We start from the raw sequence: 14,182 nt of genomic DNA on the forward strand, positions 1-14,182 counted from the left end.
TTTTTTTTTTTTTTTTTTTTTTTCTGGTCTCTCCACGCGCCCCCTCCCCCTAAAACTATTACACTCGAGTTTCTCTTCGGTGTATCCACTCCCATTGTAACACTAACTTACGCTGGCTGCTTCTTATTGGACCACGTGGGGTCATTTTCCTTCATATTTGGGCCCAAATTAAATTGGGCTTTCACCCAATTTGGCTAGCCCAAGTGTGCAAGCCCGGAGATAATGGGCCGACTCCAAAACTACTGCCCCTTAAAAAGGTATTGCCTTCCAATTACTGACTCATTTATATTATTTTATTGTCTTTTAATTTCGAATAATATTTTCTTTTTTTCATATGAATTATAATTTATTAAAATATGGTATATATATATATAACCTTAATAAAAGAAGAAGAAGAAGAAGAATTGAAATTCAAATGGAGGGCATAATTGTCAAACTAACACGGGAAGAAGGGTATAATTGGAAAAAATTGTTCGATTCAAAGGACAGCAGGCAGCTGCGGCAGTTAGTGTTCTAAAAAGCCGAACCAAATAATGGGCCCTATGGCCCACTTGGGCCCATCAGTTTGACTTGCAAGGGCCCATCCAAGAGGGCATTTTTATTTTTAATATACATAAGGCTGCGTTTGGTTGCGCAGTTGAACGGTATACGGACAAAATTAATGGGTGAGGGTCCTAATCCCAAACAAACCCGACAGTTGAACTAAAACGCTTCTATATTTATTTAATTATTTATTTAAATTGATTCTCTGTTTTTGTTTTTGTTGTATAGTTGTTAATTTATTTTCAATAATTTTTTGAAATTGTGTATGGTACATAGCCATCAGTGGCAGTGGTTGGCAATTGGGTCTTTTCACCTAATGCTTTTCTATTATTATTTATGCCATTTAATTTTACACCTAAATTTTTATTTCTAAATTCTAAATATAAAAACCAAAATTTGTTTTTTTTTTTTAAATAAAGTAAGAAAATAGAGCTTGAGCCCGTTTTAAAAAATTCAATTAAAAAAATATTTAAAATGTAGTGGTAGTGGATAAAGGTGAAGGGAGAGGGTGCGTTGTAGTTTATAAGTTCTTTGGTATACCCAGAGCTGAAAAGATTGAAAGACAGCGCAAACCCCATAATTTCTAAAGCAAAAGCAAAAGAACAGAGAGGAAAAGGAACGAAACCCAGAAAGAAAGGAAGAAGAAGAAGAAAAGGGTTTTGTAGGTAAGGGAATGCAAATTGAATAGAGTGAGGAACAGAGGAAGAGCAGCCATAAATGGTGCAGAACAGCACAGGAAGCTTGAGCTTCAGCAGCCATTTGTGTAAGGAAGATGAAGAGATTTCGAGGTCGGCTCTGTCCACTTTCAGAGCCAAAGAAGAGGAGATCGAGCGGAAGAAGATGGAGGTCAGAGAAAAGGTTCAAGCCCAGTTAGGCCGTGTTGAAGAAGAAACCAAACGTCTCGCTTGCATCCGTCAGGTAAAATTTCGGGGTTTTTCCTCCAAAATTTTCATGGGTTCTTCTTAGATTTTGGTTTATGAGACACCCTTTTAACTTTTGTGCTGTGTTTTACATGAATTTGGTGGGTTGGGTTTGGGGGGGAAATGGGACATAAAATTATAGAACATCTCTTGAAACTGAGTATAATTTTGGGTAAATCTTCGTCCAAAATCTCTGTGGACAAGGGATTTTTAACCCATTTTGCCTGATTTAGTTCTATTATCTACGGCGTTTGGGATTAAATTAATATGTTGTGAAGGGATTAGAAGCGGCTCAAATCATTGTAAATGTCCATGATTTCCAACGGTAGGTGCTAACCACATAATCAACAATGCTTTGGTGTCGGTGGGTCGTATGAGTCATTCCATTCTAAGATTAGCTTAACTGGACAAGTAATTATAGAACAAGAGTATGCATGTGTAACAGATCAAACCCACCACGAGTAGATATTGTCCCTTTGGGCTTTCCCTTCCAAGCTTCCCTCAAGGTTTTAAAATGCGTCTACTATAGAGAGGGTCTAGCCTTACTCCCACCCGTGCCGTGCCTTGCACCGTCCGATAGCTAGCTCTAAAACCAATTGTAACAGTCCAAGCCCACTGCTACATTGGGTTTTCCGTTCTTGACTTTCCCTCAAATTTTTAAAACACATCTATTAGGGAGAGTTCACACATGTCGCCGTAGGTAAGAAACAAAAATATGGCAATGTCTTGGTTTGGAGTTTGGAATTGGTTTTTTGGTGCTCTTGTTGTTTAGTTTCATGAAACAAAGTGTTGCAAACACCAGGAGCTCGAGGCGCTGACCGATCCAATGAGGAAGGAAGTGGCACAGTTTCGTAAGAAGGTCGACGCCGTAAACAAGGAATTGAAGCCTCTGGGACATATCTGTCAAAAGAAGGTAAGATATGGGGGAAGGAATAGCGCATTGCTTAGCATATAAGATGATATTGCATTCTGTGAATCTCAATTATTGAGCTGATGTTTGCATCCTTTGTCATAGGAAAAGGAGTACAGGGAAGCCCTCGAAGCCTTCAACGAAAAGAACAAGGAAAAAGTTCAGCTAATCAACAAACTAATGGAGGTAAATTCCCCTGAATTCCTTTAGTTTTCCACGATTTCGACGCATCAGTTCAGCCACTGTTCGAGGCGACTCGAATGGCCTCCATTAGTTAAAAACTGTGTTTCTTTTCGTGTATTCTCATCTGAGTTTCGGTTGATGGATTGATTTGGTTTTTTGACGAGCAGCTGGTGAGCGAAAGCGAGAGGTTGAGGCTGAAGAAGCTGGAGGAGCTGAGTAAGAACATCGATACGATTCGATAACCGTATCGTTTGAATGATCAGAACGACGGTTGACAAAGTGATAACCCTGTGTTTATTAGGTTTTGGCGTGTGATGTATTTAATCTAAAGAAGAAAAAGGAGCTGTGTTTGTGTATTAGTTGAAATGTTTGGCGTTCCCTTTGTTTGTGTGTAATTTTCATAATTTGTCTTTCTTTATTTATTTTTCCTCTTCAGGAGTTAACTCAAAAAACATTTTAACTCATTTTAGGAAAGGAAATGACTTATCTATCCTTTTGTTTTTGTCTTTGTTTTTTTGTCTTTTGTCTTTTGTTTTTTTTTTTCTCTCTCCTCTAATGGGGAATCTAGATCCATCTAACGGCTATTTCAAGTTGCTTCGTTTAATAATTAATAACAAATTGCATAATTTAATGTTTATATTTTTAAACATTAAATTATCCGAAAGTTGAGAGAGATTGTCGTACATGGTTGGGCCCATAGTTGAACCCATTAGTCTTTTTGGCCCATATCAGTTGACCCGGCCCGTATCCAAACTAACTGGACCATATAAGACCTATACGCTACATAATTTTTTTTTTATTAAAGAAAAATTAATTCTCAAATAAATAAATATGTAATTAGAAAAAAAAAAATTAATCACTTATTTTAAATCAATTAAAACTATTGAAGCAATTTTGTCTTAAGAAAAATATGATGTCAATTAAATAATTATTATTTATGAAATTCAAGTAATTATTTTGGATACATCATTAATTTGTCATGATGTGAATTATTCAATCAAATAATATTTTTAATTATTAAATCAAATATTTATAGAAAAATTAGCATAAATTTCTAGAACTACTTTAATTTATTTTAAACTATATGAAATATAATACAAAAGACAAAGTTACAAGGTGTGTGTGTGGGGACCAAGTGAATATTGGATTCGAACTATTATTATATTTTAATAAATTAAAAAAGCAATATTATTAGTAGATAAAATATAGTGTTAACGACGTTGATGCGACGTCGTATGAGGGCATTTGACTTTTGACTACAGTTGCGGGGTCCACGACATGCTCAGACAGACTTCAGACCGTGGCTCAGAGTCGGGTGCTATTCGATTGAAGTTGCACACGTGGGAGAACGTCCTCTGTTGGCCCAATTTTTATGCTTACGTGGACAAATGCACCAAATCCTTGGTGGACTCATAAACTCACTCACTTTTTATTTTATTATTTTATTTTGTCGTTCGAGGAAAAATGAAATTTTGTTAAGGGTCCCATTTAGATTTTGCTTTTTCGTTACTTATTTTTTAAATTACATTACACAATAAATATTTGTGGGCTCGCCTCAACGGTCTTTTCACTCTCCCACCACTTCAATAGCAAATAATATATACCCTATTTAATTTTTAAAATATAAATAATGGGTTCTCAGTCCTCCGGGATGAAGCCAAAAAAGTTTTGAGAATGCAAGATAAGGTCGAGATGAACAGTTTATCATCACGATAGGTGTCAAGTGGAAGTGCAGTGATGTATGCAGTTGAGGCATCCTAACAGACCGGCAAACTTGAACCTTGTTTCTACATGACCCGATCAATTCAATTAGGCACTCGCCATCTATTTTCATTGTTCAATTCTTTGACAACACGAAAAAATCATTGTTCAACTCTTTGACAACATGAAAAAACCAAAAATAGCTCTGCCCTCCCTTTCTATCTATCGAAGAAATGTGTATTGAGGTTACTTTCCAATCAATATAGGATCTCTTCGATGTCTAATTCTAATACTATTTGTAATAACCCAATCTCGATGTCTAATTCGACATGGAATCTCCCGTTTTTATGTTTAATATGAGTAGTAAGTGAAAATGGAGATCCAAAATGGAAAAAGAAGGGAAATGGTGGGATGGTGGGGGGAAGGGGTGTTTTTTCAGAACCAATCAGTCTCTTTTTCCAAAAGGACAGTTTTGTCCACAATAAAAAAAAAATAAAAAAGAAAAAAGTAAATTGAGGGAAGTTTAAATTAAAGGTGTGAGTAGTGGGATTGGATATGGACTGGACAGCCGGGTAGACTGACCACATCACGCTCCCCTCCTTCCTTTCATTGATTAAACCGTATCGTAATGGGTCCATATACGTGTACATGGACTTTCAGCCGAGAATGTATACGTACTCTTGGACCTAGCCTTCAACTAAGTAAAAGTATATAATATCATAGCATACACGTCTGTACTGGTTAGAAGTATTTCGACCCATGAAACACACAAACATAACAGTATTTGATGTCATTCTCTCGGCATGCCAATCTCTGTCTCACAGTTTGTTTTGGTCTGTTGTATTTCTGTCAACTTCCGGATTCATCTTTCATAGCTTCCAAACCAACTTTATTTGTTCAACTTGGGGTTACTGAAATCCAAGCCCTCAACAAAAGACATGTCTTCGAATCCCCCATTTTAGCTTTCGTCTTCTCTCTGAATGTTCACTTCCCTTTTGCAGGCTCAAAAGAGATATCCATGGCTCAAAAGCACTTACACGAGCTTCTGAAAGAGGATCAACACCCCTTTCTCCTCGCCAATTTCATCGCCGACAGACGTTCTCTTCTCAAACGCCCTTCCCCCAAATCTCTTTTCCAGCTCAACCGCTCAAAACCCATTTCCGATTCCTCTGATTTTTGCCGGAGTGCTTGTTTTTTCTCTTTCACTCACTCCCCTGATCTCACAACCTCTTCGCCGCTCTTTGAATTTCACTCTCCGGTCAAAACTCCTTGTCGAAACCACAATGGCATTTTCCTTCATGTTCCGGCTACGACGGCCGGCCTTCTTTTGGAAGCTGCTTTGAGAATTCAGAAACAGTCAACGGCCGCGAAATCCAAGTCCCTTGGCAAATCAAATGCCTTAGGGTTTTTGGGTTCTTTTCTTAAGCGTTTGACTCATCGTGGCCGTATTCGGAAGCGAGAGATCTGCAGCGACGGCCGGAAAAACGGTTACCGTGGCAGCCCGCCGTTGCCGACGAACGAGAACGAGAACGACTCTGTTTCTCGGCAGAGTAATTTATGCAATAGCCCTTTTCGATTTGTGCTTCAATCGAGCCCCTCCCCTGGTCACCGGACGCCGGAGTTCTCTTCGCCGACGTCTTCTCCGGCTCGCCGGAACCATCAGGTCTTACTTATTTCATTACTGTTTTCGTTTCATCTTTCAATGTCATGGCATAAAAATTGCATTTTTATGAACCGGGGTTCACCAGCAAACGACCAACTGTCGGCAGTGTTATGTGAATTCTCTGAAATTACCGCCGGAATGTTGCAGTCTCCGGCGTTAAAACACGTCAACCCCATAAAAAGCACTGAATTTTGACGAACAAACTGATAATTCGTTCATTTTCAATTCCATACACACTTTGGTTTACTAAAACCAACTAAATTAAAGACCCTTTTCACAAGCATTTTTGTTTCTCAGTTTGTGAATCTTTCTTTGCCCTGTTTTTACCCAAATTACAGGTCAAAGATGCAGAAAGCTTGAAGAAATTGGCAGTTGAGGATGAGGAGGAAGAGAAAGAACAGAGCAGTCCCGTGTCCGTTTTGGATCCTCCGTTCGAGGAGTACGATGAAGGACATTATGAGGATGATTACAATTTGGATCGCAGCTACGCCATTGTACAAAGTATGTAAGCATGATTCAACCAAACTGCTAATCTGGATGTAAATTTGGGCCTGTTTTTTATCTGCTCAATATTTATCCTGTTTTATTCAGAGGCGAAGCATCAGTTACTGAAAAAACTTCGAAGATTTGAGAGACTGGCAGAACTTGACGTAGTAGAACTCGAGACGTTTCTACTAAAGGACGAGGACGAAGACGAAGACGAACTCGATGATGACGCTGACATTGCTCATCTCGACGACGACGAAAGCCATGACATCATAGAACACAACAATGGGAGCTCAAGGTTCCAAATTCCTCCGAAGCGACTCATCTACAATCTCGTTACAAAGGAGGAGAGAGACGTGGTCGTGATCGAGAAGAGAGTGTTGGTGAGATCGGAGTTGTGGAAAGGGGTGGACACGAACGCTATCGACATGATAACGAGGCAAGATTTGAAGGGAGAGGTTGATGGGTGGAGCAGAAATGGGGAGCAGAGAGGAGAAATAGCCATAGACGTAGAGCTTGCTATCTTCAGCTTGCTGGTGGAGGAAATGCAAACTGAGCTACATTGCTTAGCTCATTAACACTGCAATTGAGTGAGTGAGTAAATTAGTTTTAGGAATATAAAATCTGACTTTAAGAGCATAGGTTTAACATTTGTTTAGTAGAAAGATTAGGACGAAAGGGAGAACACTATGATTCGTAAATTCGTTATCCCTCCATATATTATTATGGTGAATTTGACTCGTGGATCACTAAGTCTTGAGTTGTAATAGCCCAACCCCATATCGCTAGAAGATATTGTTCTCTTTAAGATTTCCCTCTACGTTTTAAAACGTGTATGATAGGGAGAAGTTTCCACACCATTATAAATAATGCTTTATTCCTCTTTTCAACCACCCCTTTGAGTCTAACATTCTTGCTGGCACTCATTCTTCTCTCCGATCGAGAGGGTGGACACTAGACGATGTGTCAGGGAGGATGTTGGACCTCGAAGGGGTGAATTATGAGATCCCACATCCATCTCACCATCGGTCCAACAGACTCCACAGTTTGGGCCAATCTCTCTAAAGCGAGTCATTAGCTGGGCGACACTATATATATATATATATATATTTATTTATTTATTTATTTTGTATGAGATGTGGTCAAGTTCACACATAATTCATTGAAGAAATAATGATAAATTTGATATATTTATGAATTTTGAAATAAATATTTGCGTATGAGAAATGTAAAAGGTATTCTCCGAAAGACCGAGATGCCCCCGTTAGCATCCCCATTTGGGCCGCCGGTTCACGTCGGATACCGCTCTACCAAACTTTTTTACCCCCACCCCTAAATTTTATTGACTCTAATAATCAATATAAAAAATCATAAATTTAACATTTTCATTAATATTTTGTGTCCCTAATCCTAGATCTTTCAGAATTATGATTTTGGCCCTACATTTTTCATTTTATCAATTTACATATTTTTTAATATATCTTTATTTTAAATTATTGGAAACGTATATATTTTGGTCTTCAAACGTATATATTTTGGTCTTCAATGTGTACTCACCTTTTTAACTACATCCCATGTGTTTTAAAAGCTTCAATTTTATATTTAAAAATTGCATTCAATCCTAACAACTTTGAAGTTCAATAACTCGATCGAAAAAAATTATATTAAATTATACAAATATTAATATATATATATATATATATCTTTGTAAAATTTGGTTCATTATCAAATTTGATCCGTAAATAATTTTAATATATTTTGAGATGAAATAAATGATAAGAATGATAATTTAAATTTTCTAATTTTATACCACATCATTTTCATCTTTTATTTTAACAAAAAAAAATTAAAATTTAAGAATAAAAGAGAAATTGTTTAAATTTGAAGGAATGATTGAAAACACGACACAACCTTTTATTGGAAGGATTGCGGAAAAAAGGGGAGTAGAATATGGAAGTTAATTTCAGCACGTGACTTTTCTGGCTGCACGTGGAATATAAAAATGTGGCCCAACAATTTGACCACGTGTTTAACATTACATTTTTTTTTTCCTTGGAAAATAAAATTAATAAAAGATTCTCTAAATAGTTACGAATATAATATACAGCTCCGTGGAGTATCATTAGGGCATCCCACATTTATTCTCTATCTAATGCCTTCTTCATCCTCCAGCTCAACCAATGAACACCTTCCGCCGTCGCAGAAGACGGCCTCCACGAAGCGGAAGGCCGGCCGGAAAAAGTTTCAGGAGACCCGCCACCCGATTTACAAAGGCGTCCGCCAGAGAAATGGAAAATGGGTCAGCGAGCTCCGGTGGCCCAACAAAAATTCCACCTTTTGGGTCGGAACTTTTTGCACCCCGGAAATGGCGGCGGTGGCGTACGACGTAGTTGCCTTGACCATTAAAGGTGAGTCTGCACCACTCAATTTTCCAAATTGGACTCATTTATTTCCCAGAGTTAAGTCGTCGTCATCATCCATAAACGATATTCGAACGATGGCAGTGGAGGCGGCGGAGGCATTTACATCGAGCAATAGATTATCGTCTTTGTCGTCGTCATCGTTATGTTCTTCTTTGACGTCGGAGGAGAAGGTGATACCGGCAGTTTTAACGGATAGGTTGGTTTTGGATGAGGAGGAGGTGTTTAACATGCCAGCGATAATCGCCGGTATGGCGGAAGGATTGATTCTAACACCACCAGGAATGAAGAGAGGTTTTAACTGGGAGGAATACGAAGATACGGTGGAGTTGTCGTTATGGAACGACGACGGAGAGAAAAATTAGAAAATCTTATTTATGCAGATGAATAAAATGGATAAATTTCTCTTTCGAAAAAAAAAAACAAATAATCTCCCTTTTACGAACATGAATTCTAAATGTTTGTATTATTTTTTGTTCGTAGATCGATCGAATTAGATGAATTTAGCCAAGGTTAGGAATTATGGTAAAAAAAAAAAATTTAATTTAATTTATTATATTATTAATTAGATAATATGGTATATTATAATCATGAAAATTTTCTAATGTAAACTATGTTCATAAATGGAAATTACACAAAAATATTTACGTGGTAATTTTATTATATAAAAATATATTATCGATTTGAACAACCTTCTAAAAACAAACTTGTAATATAATTAATTTTAGGGTCACTTTCTAAACTAAACCTAAAAAAAACACCCTCACTTTTTTTATATAATAAAAATCGCCGACCAAATTTGCCTACAACTCATTTAAATCCGTCGCTAGCAGATATTATTCGCTATAGGTTGTTATGTATCATCGTTAGACTCATGAATTTAAAACGTATTTATTAGAGAGAGATTTTCACACTCTTATAAGAATCCAATCGATGTGGGATCTCACAATCCCCTTTGGGAGCCAGCGTCGTAACTGGCACATCGCTTGGTGTCCAGCTCTAATATCATTTGCAACAATGCAAACCCTACGTCAATGATTAAACATTACAATTCTATGAGACGTGGAATGTAATTTTATTATTATTGTTATTATATGCTAACATTAGCTATGATACTTTAGTGGATTTGCTCAAATTTGAATTTTGGACTTTAAATCCTTTTTAAGTTTTTGGTAACCCACCCAACAATATCTATGTTGGTGTGGTCGGTGTTTATCGACGCCTACCTTCATATACCCCACTCTCTTTAATAACGACACGTCGGTTTGTTTTTCTCCAACGCCAATAAATCAAGTCACACTCAACGATATGTCGGGTTCCGGTGATTATAAACATGTGCCTGCCTTTTCTTTTGTTCAAGCCATAGTGCCATCATTGGTCCCCATAGAGGAAAAAAGAAGACAAATCATTGTTTATCTTTTTTATGAGCTCCATTTTTCACATGCCCTTAATTTTTATTTATATTTCAATTTAGATTAGATTAGACCGTTGGGTTGCCTTCTTTTCTTTATCTTTTTCTTTTCTTTTTAGCGCAACAAAATTTACGAAAAACTTGAATAAACGTTGCACGTCTAAAGTTTTCACTAATATCATGAAATACTTGAATAAAATGATAATCCATGTTTTTATTTTTAAAGTCGATATCTTATCTCTGATGTGATGTCTATTAGGCTCCGACTTTTTAGACAAACTTATCATCTAATTAAATTTGACCAGTCAAATGGATCATTATATGATACAATTTTTTTTTTTTTCAAATCTAATCAAAACAAGCATTTCTAGGATTTAATGATTTATAAAGGTGGACTTGAAACGCATATTTAGGTATATATCAGTCTCTAAGTTAATAAATTTAAAAATAATGACGTGTCGGTTTATGATTGGGTGAGTTTGTATGGAAAAAGTCTAAAATTGTGTATATAAATATTGCGCTCCTAAAGCTATAGTGAGGTGGGGCCATCACCAACAAAAATATATTAAAGACCAAGAAGGTGCCCCATAGGCTCCGACATAAAAGCGAATTGGGCCGACCAGCCCAAGTGCTGGGCAGCCTTGGGCTTGGACGAACCCTGGATAGTCCACTAACATTATAATTTAACCCAAAACTTGGGCTTGGGCCCATTTAGGCCGGAGTTGGATAACCCATAGTCATTAGTCTTGGGCCAGCCCAATCACTTTATGAAGTTTGTTTAGATATTTTATTTTATTTTATTTTAATTTTAATTGTAAATAAATTTGACGCATGTGTTTAAAATGATCTGTTTGGTGGGAGGAGGTAGATCTGTAAATTTTGGTATTTATTTAAGGCGGAAATATATAAGATAGGAAATGTAAGCATGATGGTGGAATAAGCTTTATTTGGTGGTTAAATCATCTTGTATCTCGCAATTATTACCCTAATTGACTTTCTCCATCCACAAATAAATTCCTCATTCCACTTCTATTTTTTCTTCACTATTGTTATTTTATCATCATGGTAAAAAGGTAATATTTTGAAATTTAGTAACTAATTCAAAATTAAACTCAATATATATATATATATCATAAAAAGTGACATATTTTTAATAGGATGTGATGTGAAATAGACAAAAAGAAAAAGAAAGTTGAAGAAATGACGTGGAGATACTTTGAGGGAAAATAATAATAATAATAATCAACTTTCTATATTACTTCTGTCTTGGAAATTTTAATAATTTTGAAGTCAAACTTAGCTTATATACGTTGTATATATATATTATAATAATAATAATAAATAAAGAAATAAATAAATAAAAGTAAGTTTGCGACGCATGAGAAAGGAAGGTGAGGGGTCGGTGTTACGTTTCTTCTGCAGACATTCCATGGCTCACTCACGACTTCTTAGCTCCACAGAATGAGTATGACATCTCAACCATTTCTTTTCTTTTTTATTTTTCTTTCCATCTAGACACCGCATTTTCCCGCAACATGTCACGTTACTTGTTCATTTCCGTATATTTTATTTTCACTCACATATATTTTTTAAAAAAATTTGTCACTTAACTATAGATTTTCGATGATTGATCCAGCGCAAAATAAGATGTATATTTGTTGGTACAGATAGTAACTTTCAATTACTTTAACCTTTTTTTAATTATCATATTCTCACGATTATTTTCATCTCGATGGGATCTCGATTCAATTCATGTATCCCTCGTTCACTGCCATGTCATAAAAATTATTATTATTTTTTTTTAGAAACATACCATTTTTTCTAATAATTTAGCTATTATTATTAAATATATATATATATAAAAAAGTTGTTAGCACACAAACTTCATTTTTAGAAATAGAAATTAAGAAGTAAAATGTTGGTTAAAGAAGCTTACTTTCACACCAATGAATGAGCTTCTATACTAACTTCCCATTTTGTCTCATTTTTATCACACAAATGTCTTCTATATCATTTTAGTTTATCTTCGATTAAATTTATATTCCTTTTAAAAATGTGACTAAAACAAATTTTAAAAAAATCAAAATGAAAATGATTAGCGTAAATCGATGTGATGTTTGACACACCCATTTGGATGCTTAAATCATAAAATGAAATTATGAAGCGAGCTCCAAGATCTTTCTAGGCTAGGGGCATGCTTGAGACACACCTACAAGGAATTTGAGCTATTTTGGTCCCACCCTCCTCGACCTTGATTAAAGTGGCCACGTGGGCTCTCGGTCCATGGCATTGCCCTCCCAAGATCCAAATTGGGTCTTAAATAAGATTGATTGGGTCATAGTGCCAGTCGAGTACGTATCCCTCTGAGTCGTATCCACTCCCCCTTTTTATATCTTATTCTCCTTTAGTCTTCTTCCAACCTTTATTATGTTAAATTAAGTCTAATTTACGTATAAATAGTCATTAATTTGATTATATCATACGAGTCAAACTAAAATTAAATTCAAACCTAAAATATAAATATTATTAAAAAGATAAATTAGCAACCACACAAATGCTTAGAAATTAAATTCCCTGTTGAATTAGAGCTCTCATTATCCAACTGACTTAACCTCCCAACTTGCTTCAGTGTGTGCTTTTGCTTTTTTCAATGGCTCTCCCATGGCGGCTGAAGAAGAACAAGAAGTATAATTAAAGAAACTAATATGAAGGGTACCATATAACAGCACCTCCCTTTATATATATATATATGGGCATATAAAGTTTATAAATTTATACATAATATGTGTGTGTGTATATATATATATATATGATTTTATGTTATATAGTTGTAAGTATATTATTAATGTTGCTTAGGGAAAGTTCCAAAGGTTTTGATCACCGCCGTCGTCGCGGTCGTCATTGCCGTGGACATTGAAACGGGGAGGGCTAAGAAGCATTCCTTCGGCCATGTTCATTAGAACATTAGGCATATCGAAGATTAAATCTTCATCAACGAACTGATTTCCCAATTCATTTTCATTGTATCTTGTTCCGTACGAAGAGTTAGTTCCAGAGAAGTTACTACGGGCGCGACCGTTATTATTGCGTGCCTCCATAGCGGCGGCGGCTGCGCCAAGTGCAGCGGCGGCGGATGCGGCGGCAGCTTGAATATCAGAAGCAGAGCGAGAGGCAGGGACAGGGAGAGAAGCAGCGGAATTGGGGAAATTGAGCTCGGCGTCCTGGCCTTTGAGGGCGAGGGCTGCGACGTCGTATGCGACGGCGGCCATTTCAGCAGTTGGGAAGGTTCCTAACCAAATTCGGTTGGGTTTCCTTGGCTCGCGAATTTCGGAGACCCATTTGCCGGTGGTGCGCTGGCGAATGCCTTTGTAGATGGGGTGGCGGGCGGAGGAAGACATGAAGGGAAGTGGGAAGTGTGGTTAGGAGGAGGAGGAGGAGGGAGGCGGCGGTGGGGTTGAAGAGGATGGTGGAGGGAAGCCATTTATGGGGGCGGGGAAATGGAGGGAGGAGGAGGAGGAGAGTGCAGACCAGTTGGAGATGAACGGAGGTCTGATGAGCGTTTGGGTGGAAGGCACAGGCGGAGACAGCTTGGTGATTTGTTTTTTGAAACTTTTATAACGTCAAAATTTAAAGAAACTATGGATATGGAATTTTAGTTCACAGATTTGGGGTCTTAATCTCAATTACGTGGACAAACCCAATTGGTCCAAACATTGTGGGAAATTACATTCATTTACACCATCAAAAACCCTAATCATAAACACACACCTAAAAAAAAAACCCTAATTTTTAATTACATACACAGAAAACCCTAAATTTTCTTCCTAGAGGATCGTTTTCTTCATATTCTTACAGGGATGAATACTCCGTTTTTGGAAGGGGTATATGAATAAACCAAGACCACAACTGAATGAGAGTGATCCTAAAAATAGGAGGTAGGAACTC

General features: G+C 36.8%; 4 protein-coding genes across 4 annotated transcripts; 3 read left to right on the plus strand and 1 right to left on the minus strand.

Annotated features, from left to right (window-relative positions):
• The first annotated feature begins 1,004 nt into the window (after positions 1-1,004).
• Positions 1,005-3,058, plus strand: LOC111442413 (GRB10-interacting GYF protein 2-like). Its single transcript, XM_023079813.1, has 4 exons — positions 1,005-1,461; positions 2,266-2,376; positions 2,479-2,559; positions 2,724-3,058. The coding sequence occupies exons 1-4, from the start codon at positions 1,261-1,263 to the stop codon at positions 2,796-2,798; spliced, it is 468 nt and encodes a 155-aa protein (XP_022935581.1). The 5' UTR covers positions 1,005-1,260; the 3' UTR covers positions 2,799-3,058.
• A 2,029-nt stretch (positions 3,059-5,087) lies between these two features.
• On the plus strand, positions 5,088-7,150 carry LOC111442411. Its single transcript, XM_023079810.1, has 3 exons — positions 5,088-5,920; positions 6,259-6,421; positions 6,512-7,150. Exons 1-3 carry the CDS (start codon positions 5,276-5,278, stop codon positions 6,982-6,984), a joined length of 1,281 nt encoding a protein of 426 aa, XP_022935578.1. The 5' UTR covers positions 5,088-5,275; the 3' UTR covers positions 6,985-7,150.
• Positions 7,151-8,558: 1,408 nt separating this feature from the next.
• Positions 8,559-9,191, plus strand: LOC111441748 (dehydration-responsive element-binding protein 1B-like). Its single transcript, XM_023078844.1, has one exon. It carries the CDS (start codon positions 8,559-8,561, stop codon positions 9,189-9,191), a length of 633 nt encoding a protein of 210 aa, XP_022934612.1.
• Positions 9,192-13,089: 3,898 nt separating this feature from the next.
• Positions 13,090-13,760, minus strand: LOC111442412 (ethylene-responsive transcription factor ERF024-like). Its single transcript, XM_023079811.1, has one exon. The coding sequence runs from the start codon at positions 13,633-13,635 to the stop codon at positions 13,090-13,092; it is 546 nt and encodes a 181-aa protein (XP_022935579.1). The 5' UTR covers positions 13,636-13,760.
• Between the last annotated feature and the right edge of the window lie 422 nt (positions 13,761-14,182).

The sequence above is a fragment of the Cucurbita moschata genome, unplaced genomic scaffold, assembly GCF_002738365.1.
Source record: "Cucurbita moschata cultivar Rifu unplaced genomic scaffold, Cmos_1.0 Cmo_Scf00004, whole genome shotgun sequence".
Lineage (NCBI taxonomy): Eukaryota > Viridiplantae > Streptophyta > Magnoliopsida > Cucurbitales > Cucurbitaceae > Cucurbita > Cucurbita moschata.